The 12,711-nt window shown below is 39.2% G+C and overlaps 1 protein-coding gene across 1 annotated transcript in view; it reads right to left on the reverse strand.

Annotated features, from left to right (window-relative positions):
* The window catches only part of adgrb1a (adhesion G protein-coupled receptor B1a), a 112,329-nt gene that overhangs the window by 38,510 nt on the left and 61,108 nt on the right, over nt 1-12,711 (reverse strand). The window contains exons 18-23 of the mRNA XM_024268040.1: nt 8,267-8,370; nt 8,074-8,176; nt 7,849-7,999; nt 7,700-7,769; nt 6,959-7,025; nt 2,301-2,386 (exon numbers count right to left, since the gene is read on the reverse strand). Coding sequence (XP_024123808.1) covers nt 2,301-2,386; nt 6,959-7,025; nt 7,700-7,769; nt 7,849-7,999; nt 8,074-8,176; nt 8,267-8,370 — 581 coding nt within the window. The remainder of the gene's footprint in view (nt 1-2,300; nt 2,387-6,958; nt 7,026-7,699; nt 7,770-7,848; nt 8,000-8,073; nt 8,177-8,266; nt 8,371-12,711) is intronic.

The raw sequence follows: 12,711 nt of genomic DNA on the forward strand, positions 1-12,711 counted from the left end.
TTTTTTTTTTTTTTGTTATTAATGACCCGATGTTATCTTGTTCGATAAATACATTTTTGTGAAGAGTAAAATATTGAAAGTTATTTAAGGTTTAAGTTGATTTATTCTGGAATAATATTCTTGCCTTTTTATTATTCAAGCACATGTTAAAAAGTTAGTTTTAAATGTTTAAAAATTGTCATTCTGCTAGCTTTTTGGACTAATTTTCATTTATGAAGGTTTTTTTTGGCTATTTTGGAGTTTAGCTAATATTTCAGCTACATGCTAGCTGTTTTGGCTAATTTAGGCTTTTCTTGTACATTTCTTTTAGGCTGTTTGGAGTAAGGCTAATATTTACACAAGCTGTTTTGTTTTAGCTGTTTTGCTAATTTAGGTTTTTTGTTATGTTTTGTTTTTAATGATATTTTGAAGTTTCGTTATTTTTCCAGCAACATGCTGGCAGTCTTGGGTAACCTACGTTTTTCTTTTTTAGGCTGTTTTGGCATTTAGCCAATATTTTAGCTGACTATCAGCTTCAGCGTTTTCAGCTATCAATTTCAGCATCATCAGCAGCCAAATTCAGCTTACAACATTCACACTAGCATTATTACGGGTAATGATATATATCTAGTTCATAATTATGTTAAAAAGTCACGGTTGGCCCGTAATCTAGTAACATAACAAGTTACATTTTTAAAGTTTTAAGAACGTGTTCGATAAATGTTTATCCTGCACGTTTGGCCCGTGACCTAAGGTGTGTTTTGGATTTTGGTCCCTTGTCCGATTGAGTTTGACACCCCCGTGTTAAAGGGGTAAATATCTTAAACTGGAGATTTAATAACAATACCAACTTGTGAATCGAAGTAAAGGTTCTGAGAACTCCAAAACAGGTCATTTAAGATCTAAAATTTCACTGTGCATGTTAGAAAAGTGCATACCTAGAAAATAAAGTCAGAGTTCTTATTAATGCTTCTCTTGCTTTTCATCCTGTTTTTTGGGCCCTGCTTCCCTTTACAACAAACATCCAGACAGGATTTTTTAAGGAAAACAACAAAAAAAGGACAGATGGATCTGCACAAAACCAGAAATCCAACAATCTGCAAACAAACAGTAGCTGGAGCACAGAATATGAAGCGTAAAAGAAAAAGAAAATGACATCACTCATTGTCTTGCTCAGTTTGGGCAGGACCGATAACCAGCGAGTCGTCCCAAGATCACTTTTATGTTCGCCGATCCCTCCATTCACTCAATCCAGACTTTTACTTCAGCACCAAAATTTAAAATATAATGGATGTAACGATTCAGTCAAGCTACGATTTGATTTGATTCACAGTTTTAAATTCACAATTTTGATTTTTTTTCCCATTTTTTTTTTCTCAACAAAATGAATTAAAGTTATTATAAGGTAAGGTATGTTTTCTTTTTGCCCTTTATATCAAACTGTCTGTTGTCCTTCTAACAGGAAGGATTCAATACAAATAAACAATTATACAGAATACTGAAATGATCACAAATCCTTCATACTCGGTTCATGTTACGCTGAGCCCCCCCCCGCCCCAGCTGATGCGCAACCACTCGCCCGTGCTCGCACTCAGCGCAAATGACCGTTCACGTGCAGCTTGGAGGGAAAAAAAGACAGAGAGCTACAGAGAGTTAATAAAAAAGAGCATGTCTCCCGGGAAGGATTCAGAAGGTCAGAAGTCATGACGCTGCACCCATGATTGTTTTTATGGTAGATCGATCAAAGATGCAGTAAATCCTGGAGGGACTGACTTATGTCAAACTTTTAAGTCCGAAGGAGCTGCAGGAATTTCCCAGGAGGGAGGCAGAAGAAGAGCACGCAGCCAGTCCACCACACACACACTCATGGGCATGTGCACACTCATAGAGAGCCTGCATGGAAAAATGTCATCAGCTCTGCATTTTTAAATTTAGGCACAGGCCGAGACAAACATATTTCTTAATTTTCTGCTTCAATGAACATGTTGACGATTTTGAATCGCTTTTTTTTTTTTACAAATTCACAAAGAATCGTTACATCCTTATAAATTCTCAATTAAATGAAATTTTACCTTTTTTTCCAATACGGCCCTAAAGCTGAGGATCGTACAGTTGGTTCAGTGATCATCTGGATGAGTCAGGAAGTGACATCATCTGAATCCAAATGTAAATGATTGTGATGTGAGATCTAAAAGTTCAGGTAAAATTAAAATAATTTTTGCCAAAATGTGGAGGATAACTAAGGGGAACTTTAAACTCTCTTAATGACTCATGCTGGTTATGGGTCACTGTGAAGAATGAATGTGTGGTATAAGGCATACCCCGCCCTCTCCTTTAGTTTCATATCAGTTATGCCGTCTTTGGACACCAGTTTGTTAAAAACGAGAATCCCAATAACCATGTTAACCTGGCAAAGAGAAAAGTCACAGGATTAAAGAGCATAAAGTCACTTGCTTCACTTTGATCATGCAGGATGGCCAATGGTAGTGATGGGGTGAGGGTGACCGCCGCCGCATGTGAGTGGATGAACCGCGTCATGCTCTCAGGCAGACACATCGTTGGTTATAAACTGTAAAAACTGATGAGCTTCATGTTGAATGTTGGTGGGAAGAAACATTTGAACAAAAGATGCGAAAGGATGATTTGTTAAATTATTTATCTATTATTTTCTTAAAACAATGTTCCTAGTGAGGAAATCATGCACAGATTACAAAGAGTGGAGAATTCAAAACAGTGTTGTAGCGATTTTGACAATCTTACAATTAAAATCATTAAAAACCTGCAGGAGCTGGGACGCCGTCGTGGCTGCCAACAGCCGTTCAGCATCACACAGCCAGAGTAATAGCGTTTTCCAAACCATCGTATTTGATTTTTATTGTGAAAACATTTAATTAATGATCAGCAAATCAAGCCGTCCATTCACAGTGCTGCTTTTATTGTCATTTAAACTGCTGCTCAGCCTTTTGTTTTCTGGACATTCTCTCAAAACTCTACATTCTCCAGATAATTCACATTTAACTTCTATTTGTTACAACAAGCTCTTGTAAACGTGAGCTGTTTTACTTGATCTAATAACAATTTAGATGTTATTATTATCGTTGTGAATTCATCTCATTTCACCAAAAAACAAAAATAAGTTTTAGGCAGACCAATTTGTTCTGACTCTTTTCCTGTGACGTCACTCAAAACGGCGAGTGTGCAGTGACTCCCGGTGTTCGGGTTTAGAACGGTAAAGCTGACAGTTGAACGCTGTTTAACACAATTTGATATAATAAAAGCTAACCTAACCAATTGCAAAAGAAATGTGTAAAATATTATTTTTGTAAATATTCTCCCTGGTTGTATTTGTTTAGAACAAATGTCAGTATTCCTCCTGCAGAATGCTCCACAGCTGCTTCCCCAAAATCCTCTGGATGATATTAAACAGTCGTAGATTATTTCTTGTTAGATGAAGGTTACAGGAACTTCATTGAATGCTGCTGGTTTGATTATGAAGGTCATTCAGATTTTCTTCTTCTAATTGATGCTAACGCTAACATTAGCTTTCTACAACAGGGATGAGACGTAGATCTGCAGAAGATCTTTTCTTTCCAGTTAAAGTTGATCACATTTCTGTGTTCACAGAATCACTAAAAACAGAGATAAAGTCAGACAATTTCAATGTGTCTGACAATAAAGAAAAACTAATAACTGTTGTGTTATTTTCTAATGTAGCTCCTCTTTGCTGTTGATCATAACTGTGTCTGATTCCTGCGAACCGTCAAAAATACATATAAGGAAATGTAATTTTCTAAATGCATACGGCCAGAGTTGAACTTTTGTCTTTGCCGCTCTTATTTTGAAGGCTAAAAATATTTGGCACTTAAAATATTCGCTGTGCCACTTGTTAAACATTCTTATTTTTACAATTACCCTTAAAATACCCTGAAAACCAACAAATACCTCTCATTATAACTACTTTTATCTTTGGGTGCAGTTAAAACACGCGCAGCCAACATGCAGAAATCTGCATGTTGGCTGCTTTTATTAAAAGTTTTTGTGCTGATCGCACTAAAAACACGTGTGAATAACATCAAGCAAAATAGAACCAGTTAGAATAATATCTGCTCAATGAAAGGTCAATATTTTCAATAGAACCTCAAATATTGGAGGATTATTCAAATTTGTATTTAGACTTGTGAACGATCTAAGACAGGAAAATGAAAATAGATTTTAGCAGGACGCTCATAATATAAATATTTTACATTTTTCTGTTGAAATCGGTAAGGTTATCTTTTATTATAAATGTAATATTGTGTTAAACAGCGATCAGCTGTCAGCTTTGCTGTTGTAAAGCTGTAAACCAGAAGTCACTATTTGCATTATCAGCCCTGTCGCCATTTTGGCTGACGTCACCGTGAAAAGGCTCTATTACTATTTAAAACATTATACTGTTTGATACTATTATTTCTATCTATCATTTGTTTCATGAACAAAAATAACAAAGGGTTAGAAGATTTAAAGAAAAATATAGTACAGAAGACAATGGAGGGAAAATGCTAAACTGGGATACAAATATGAGGAGAAATTCTGTTAAAACACAGCAAGGAAAAACGTCACAAACATAGACATGAATAAAACAAGAAAAACTCTCTGGAAAAGATACAGCTAAACAAAAAAAGAAAGTGCCAGCAGAAACAGAGATATTAAAAGACTAAAGAAAGAAAAGGTGTGAGAAAAGAAGTTCATAACTGAAAGATAGAAAATGATCCCACAGAGATAAATAAAAAACAGCAGGGACAGAGCAGGACACAGCCAAAGAGGGAGCAAAAAAACAGAGACAAGTGCAGAAAGAAAGTGGGAGAGGAAAACTGGAGACTCAGCTAAATGTGCAGATAAGGAAAGCTGGGAAACATGAGGGAGCAAAGCATGATGGGGGTCCTGGAGACAAAAACAGGGAGGCTGAAGGAAAAGTGAGGGGAAGAAAGAAACTGGTAAAGTCAAGAACCAAAACTGTCATGAAAAAGTGCAAAACTAAAAAAAAAGAAGAAAAGAAGGACAACAAAAAATCCTAATGGTGCATTCACACCGTACGCAGCAGGCACGTCGTTTTGGTGTCTGCCATCTCTCTTTTGGCGGCTGTCAAATTTCCTGGTCAACGTGCCTGCAGCGGACCAACCACCAACGAACTTTATTTGTTGACCACATCAGGGGAAAACATGAATGATGTTGAGCGAGTTGCTTGGTTCTTTATGTTTTGGCCGTCTCTCTTTTGCCCAGTTTGAAGAATTTTTGTCCCATATTATTGCGGAAAATCTTTTAATTTCTGTCTTGATGAAAAAAAGGCAAACATCATGAACCCACTGTGACAGGCTGGCGACCTGTCCAGAGTGTGTCCCGCCTTTGCCCAACAGTAGTCTGGAATGTCTCTGGCAATTCCACGGTCTCTGTATGAAGGGATTTTTGTGCCACCCTATTACAAGCAAAAGTTACAGATTTGAGATTAACATTTCCTAAATTGCAAACAAAATGTAAAATGTTGATAATGAAGCTTCATAATTTGCCTATGAAAATACATTTTCGTTAAAAAAATATTTTTGCAATTGGAGCACAAACGTTTTTAGATGTGTAGTGCCTCATCTTGCTTTCACCCTATCTTTGATTTTGCGGTCAACATTTTCTCTCAGCGTTACGTTTGTGCCACCCCAAGCAGCCTGCTGATGGCACAAACTTAATCAGGGTTCTGGATTTATTCATGTCAGTGTAGCGACCAGCGTGTTTAAAATGTCTTCAGCAGAAAGAAAAAACGTCTCAGCTTTGTCTCTGTTGTTACATTACATTATAATTATGTGTATAAATTATCTATAGTTTTTTATGAATAAAACATTCAAAAATTAAGAGAATGTTACATTATTTCATGAATATTTTTTATTTTTATTTTGGACAGAAGTAAACATTAGTTCTTAGAAATAAATCACAGTGAAAATTAACATTAAAAGTTAAAAATTACATTTCTTCTGCTTATAAATTTAGTTTACTCTGGTAAAACAGCAATATTTTCCTTGCTGTAAAGCTAACCCTAAAAAAAACTGTTGTGCAGTCGATAATATTATAGGTTTTGAAACTTTTTTTTTTTTTAACAGATCTTAATCACACCCGCCTATCTAGTGTAATGTCAGAAGATAAACTTTACAGTTTATTCTACGGAGGAGAAACTGTGTTTCTGGATGAGCCTAACAGCAGCATTAAGGAAAACAATGCTGGCTTACCAGAGCGAGCTTCATTTATAAGCAGAAGAAATGTCATTTTTCTTAACACTTTACATTTTATTTGCAATTTAGAAAATATTGATCTCAAATCTGTAACTTTTGCTTACAATATGATGGCACAAAATCACTTCATAGCCCAGCGGGTTAGGAAAATGGATGGAGGTTCAAGACACTTTGAGCAGCCATATTGAATCTCTGTTTCTACCCTTTGATCTAGTCACGTGCCCAAAGCTGAGTCCCTGATTGGTTGACGCGCTCACCATGCTTTGCCGCACAAAACGTGTCTTTACATTGACTTAACATTAAAACTTGAAGCTTCTGCCGCGCCTGCCGCGTTCAATATGAATGCACTATAAAAATGATAAACAGATAAAGAATAAGAATCTAAGTTTGTTAACTAAAACATTTTTAACTGGAGAATGGAGGATTCAAACTGATTGGAAATATTCCTGTTATAGTGGTTCCCTGTTGACCCTGTAGGACATTTGACCTCCTAATGATCATTTCATTAGTGAAGGAAATGATGAAACATGCAGTCTCTTGTTAAACCGGAGTTTTAGTTTTCAGTTTTTAGACCAGATGAGTTTTTTCTTTCCTAACCATTATTATTTTCTAATATTATTTTCTAAAGTAACATCTTAAATTGACTGTTGCATGATGGAAGCTAAATCCAGCTTCGAAACATAAGCTCTGACAGTGTACGAACACAGACTGGAGGGGAAGAGAAATACCAAGACTACAGCTGCAGCAGGTCCAACAAATGCATAGAGAAGACCTCCTTCCAAAGACAGCCAACAGCTGGGAGAGAAGACAGGAAAGACAGAGGTGGAGAAAGAATCAGAACAAATGACATTGAAAGAGAGATGATGGGAGAAGAGGAGAAACGTGAAGTGTATGGATAAAAGGAACGATAGAAAAGATAGATGAAAGAGAAAAAGAGAAATGTTAATAATGCTGTAATCTTTTAACTAAAGTTTAATTTTCCAGCAGTAACGCCTGGTTCACACTGGACGTGGAGCGCCGCAGTCCTCCATAGACAGCTCACGCCGCGCAGTGGATAGTTTTGGCGTCTGGTCTAATTTGTGCGCTAGCCGCGAGCGATCCGAACTCTGACAAGAAGTTACATAAAAATATATAAGAAAATCCGGTTTATTTTAAAAATATAACCAATGTTTCACAATAAAACACCGCGATTGACAAATGTGATCATGTTTTTGTGTCTAAACAGACTGTAAAGATAAAAATAAACATACAATCGCAACACACACTTCTCAACAACAGATAAATTAAAGAAGTGTAGATCTACAAACTACTTAGTTCTTCTTAACAGAAACATGGGGTCATATTTTTAGGTTATTAACTTACCCATGATGGCAAAAACAAAAAAAAGCTCTAGCCGTGTCCAGTGTGAAGCTAGCGTCATACTTAAAGAAAAGGGGTACTCAGTTAGAGGCTTCAGACAACAGGCTTACTAGCTCGGTGTTCCATATCCTTTGGCTTTGGTGAAACCCACTGAAATTGCTACTACAAGAGCAGGAAGACCTGGAAAGAGACAAACACATGAATGCAAACACACCATCATACAATGCAGCGAGAGAAGGACAGCAGTAAGGAAGCCCACCCCAGCCAAGACATAGGAAACGCTTGCGTATGATACGGTTTCTGAGGCGGCCCGTTACAGCCATGTATGACTGCCATGCCTCTGTCAGGACCCAGCAGAATGAAGACAGGAAGAAGAAATGAAGAAATGCAGCGATCAGGGTGCACAAGACCTGGAAAAGCAGGAGAAAGTATCACTAAAACATGCCAGTGACATCGCTTGGGTTCTATGAGATGAGATTCTGACCTTATTCCTTGTCTGAGTCTGTCCAATCAGAATCAAGGCATTGGAGGAGATGATGGAGAGGCAGAAGTTAATGAGGATCACAGAGCGCTCGGACCGAATATACCTGCAGGAAGGTCAACAGAACTCTGAAGGCTTAGCACAAGATCATCATCAGTACAAAGCAGTCAAGTGTTGGGTTGTGTCATGGTCTTACCTCCAGACAGACACATAAATGATGATGAGCAACAGCAGTGTGAGGGAGGATACTCCACAACCCACGATCAGGGTCACAGATGGGAGCTGACTCTTATCCATGTTCTGAAAAAAAGACATGAAAAACAAAGCAGCTTAAAACACCTCTGAATTATCCACCCATCCATCTTCGGGTCGGGGGGGCTACAAAGCAAAGATGCTCAGACTTCCCTCTCCCCGGCCACTTCCTCCAGCTCCTCTGGGGGGACCCCGAGGCACTCCCAGGCCAGCTGAGAAACGTAGTCTCTCCAGCGTGTCCTGGGTCTTCCCCAGGGCCTCCACCCAGCCCACCGCTGAATTAAATTAATTTTATCTCAAATATAATAGATAATTTCGACCATCCATCAAAAACCAGCATATAACTTTACATAGAACTTCTGGCAAATTCACACCACCTTTGTTAAGAAACTTAGTGACCTGTATTTCTGCTGTTAGGCAGGACTTCAGTCTGAGGGTCAGGGTTTCGTTTGGTTTCAAGAATGGCTTCCATGTCGGATTGTCATATAGCCTCTCTTGGTGGCCCAACCTTTGGGTTCCCATAAGACACATATGTCAAAGTCAAGGCCCAAGGGCCAGATCCGGCCATCTGGGTAATTATATCCAGCCCTCCAGATCATTTATTTTTAATTATTTATGGCCTGATGTTATATTGCACTTATTTCTAACTTGTATAATTTTGACAAAATATATTTTTATGGGTTGGGCTGCATGGTGGCGCAGTGGTTAGCGCTCTTGCCTCACAGCGAGAAGGCCCCGGTTCGAATCCCGGCTGGGACCTTTCTGTGTGGAGTTTGCATGTTCTCCCCGTGCATGCGTGGGTTTTCACCGGGGACTCCGGCTTCCTCCCACCGTCCAAAAACATGCTTCATAGGTTAATTGGTGACTCTAAATTGCCCCTAGGTGTGAATGTGAGAGTGAATGTGTGTGTGATTGAGGCCCTGCGACAGACTGGAGACCTGTCCAGGGTGTACCCCGCCTTCGCCCATCAGTAGCCGGGATAGGCTCCGGCACCCCCGCAACCCCGAAAGGGAAAAAGCGGCCAAGAAGATGAATGAATGAATGAATATTTTTATAGAGGGTAAAATATTGAAAGTTATTTAAGGTTCACGTTGATTTATTCTGGAATAATATTCCTGCTTTTTTATTATTCAAAAACATGTTAAAAAGTTATGGTTTTAAATGTTTAAAAATTGTCATTCTGCAAGCTTTTTGGGCTATTTTGGCATTTACTAAGATTTTTTAGTTTATTTTAGAGTTTATCTAAAATAAAATAAACAATAAACTAAACATGCTTGCTGTTTTGGTTAATTTTGTATTTAGCTAATATTTTAGCTGGCTATCAGCTTCAGCGTTTTTAGCAGTCAGCTTCGGTATTGTTACGTTATCAATTTCAGCATCTTCAGCGGCCAAATTCAGTTTACAGTTTCAACACCAGCATTATTGCTGGTAATAATATATATCTAGTTCATAAAAATGTTAAAAAGTTACATTCTTAAAGTTTTAAAAATGTAGTTTTAGAGTGTTCAATAAATTTTTATCCTGTTCGGTCCGCGACCTAAGGTGTGTTTTGGATTTTGGCCTCTTGTGTGCTTGAGTTTGACACCCGTGCATTAAGGCTACAAAATGACCTGCACTATTAAAACAATAGTAGAAGCTGATATAGACCTTTCACATGCTTTTGCTGGTCTAGAGGCCAGAGAAAGGGGGAAAGTGAACCCATTAACACCTGAGGCATCACCGGTGACGCTAATACACAAAATCTTTTTTTTTTCTTTTAACTTGTCCTGTCCAACAGCTGGGCAAACAGATAAGCGGTGAGAGCCTCTTCTTAGGCAGACTTTACTGTCACAACAGGATTATTGATCTGCTAACATGCATCAGTGTATATTTCCATAAACCGCTTTTGTACTTTATGCTAAACTTTGATTGTATTGATTATGTTTGCATATTTTTTTAAGGGCACAAAAGAAAGATAAAAGAGGGAGATTAGAGAAAGTAGAAGATGGTAACAGAGGTTAATAACATTATAAAACAACCAGGTACACTATAAATAGCAGCCTGGAATGGGCGAGGCCTGTCTACACACCCTCAATAATTACAAACATACCTGTTGGCTAAAATAGTCTTCACATATAAACTAGTCTAAATGTACACAATACAACTGCAGTTCAGGCACACACTTCTACATACAAACCCACACATGTAAAGCCTTTCAGTCTGTCACGCATACTATTAGTGCAAAGGTGAGCTGACACCTGTGCTCAGGTGAGTGTTTATGTTTAGCTGAGATGGAGGATGAAGAGGGAGAGTGCCTGACCATCCCCACACCAAGACCCCCCGCCAAAGCAGCAGCAGCAGCCAGGACCCCCTACACCCACCACCGGGGCCGGGGAGGGAATCCTCCTGCTGAGCAATCCGGCCAAGCACCCAGACCAGGGCACGCAGGACCACCACAGAGACCCCCCACCCCAGAGAGCGGGAAGGCACAGGAGCACAGAGAGTGTAGGCCCCAGCCCAGCCAGAAGAGCAGCCCCCCGACCATATCAGGAGGGCCAGTGGGAGGCCCCACTCCGGAGAGCCTCCCAACCCCAGATGAGTAGCTCACCACCACCCAGCTGTATTGAGCATTCCCCCGGCCCACCCCAGGGCCCCCAAAGGGACACCCGCCCCACCAGGAAAGGTCCAAGGGGGGAGCGAGGTATGGGCCGCCCACCCCCGGAGGAGTGATATAAACAAGGCCCGACCAGGCTCACCCACTGATGGAGTTTTGGAAAGGTCCAGTTCTTGAGAGCAAGGACCGGAAAAAATCACAAAATCTATACTGGAACTTTTCAACCATTAACACGATAATTCCAGTAGATTCTGAAAGAAAAAGAGGCTCATTGAGTTGCCAGTCTGTCTCAGGGCCTCAATCACACACACATTCACACCTAGGGGCAATTTAGAGTCACCAATGAACCTATGAAGCATGTTTTTGGACGGTGGGAGGAAGCCGGAGTCCCCGGTGAAAACCCACGCATGCACGGGGAGAACATGCAAACTCCACACAGAAAGATCCCAAATCCCCCAGCCGGGATTCGAACTGGGGCCTTCTCACTGTGAGACAAGAGCGCTAACCACTGCACCACCGTGCAGCCCCTATTCCTTTTTGTCTTATCATAATTCTTTGAATGCAATCTGTACAAAGTGTCTTTTTTTCAATGAGAATAATAGATTATTGCTACTGATTAATATAAATGATTTGTCATGGATGCTTTGAAACTTGATTACATTAATCATATTAATGATCCTTAATAGCCTGAATCTATTAATATTTGATATTAAGTCCTGAACCGGATATTGATAATTCACTTAGAGAAAATGGTCGAGTCGGGGTGGGATTATATAAGTTCGCTTCCTTCCACTCCCTTTCAAGCGATCAACTTGTGATTTATTAAGTGATATGTAATGTATTATGACCTGATTGCTTGAAATAAACCATTTCATTCATTCATTCATTCATTCATTCAAATGGTGTGAGACTTACACCAGTTGACCAATCACAACATGTTATTGTAATACTTCATTTCAGCCTGCAGGGGGCAGCACACGGACGTTTTTTTATGATCATTTCAGGAATTAAACAAGTTTATATTACATTGGCAGAAATGCATCAATGATCAACAGCACTTTTAAAGCCTTGTTTATACAGGTCAACAGCCAAAAAAAGTTCATTTAGTGTTTGGTCACCCTTTAAAAACACACACACAAAACACTCACACATATACATGAATGGCCCCATATGGAGAGAAAAACACATGCACACACCTACACAAGCACACAGGCACAAATGCGCACACACACAGACACACTAACCCAAATGCAGGGACATTAATACACGACAAATCAGAAAATGACAATTACAATAAAAAAAAAAAAGTATTTTTTGTGTATACTTGGAAACAGACTTGTCACCATGGCAACACTAGCTTGGCAGCAACTAACACTGCCATGTTACAACCAGATGGCTGTGTGGGTGTATGAAGTTTGTATTTGTGTTTACATCTAAACATGAATATCTGAAGAATGACAAGAGAATTCACTCTCTTTGTTAAATGTTGACCCTGCAGCTAAATCTGATGACTGTCTTCAACATTCCAAGATACACATCCTCCTAAATCCATCCATCCATCCAATTCATTTTTGTTATCTTTTGAGGCAGTAATCATTCTTCCACCAGTGATTCACTATGAAACCCGAGGCTCTGATGAGATCTTAAAAACATTTTCTTTTCTTAACTTTAGATGAGCAAGTCAGCCAAAAAGCTGAGCTGTTCAATTCAGTGAGCTCAGTCTTGACTGCCATGCTATGACCCTTTTAACCCAGAAGATCCAATGTTAGCTAAAGCTCATGTCCCGATAAAGGCTG

The sequence above is a fragment of the Oryzias melastigma genome, linkage group LG16 (assembly GCF_002922805.2).
Source record: "Oryzias melastigma strain HK-1 linkage group LG16, ASM292280v2, whole genome shotgun sequence".
Taxonomy (NCBI): domain Eukaryota; kingdom Metazoa; phylum Chordata; class Actinopteri; order Beloniformes; family Adrianichthyidae; genus Oryzias; species Oryzias melastigma.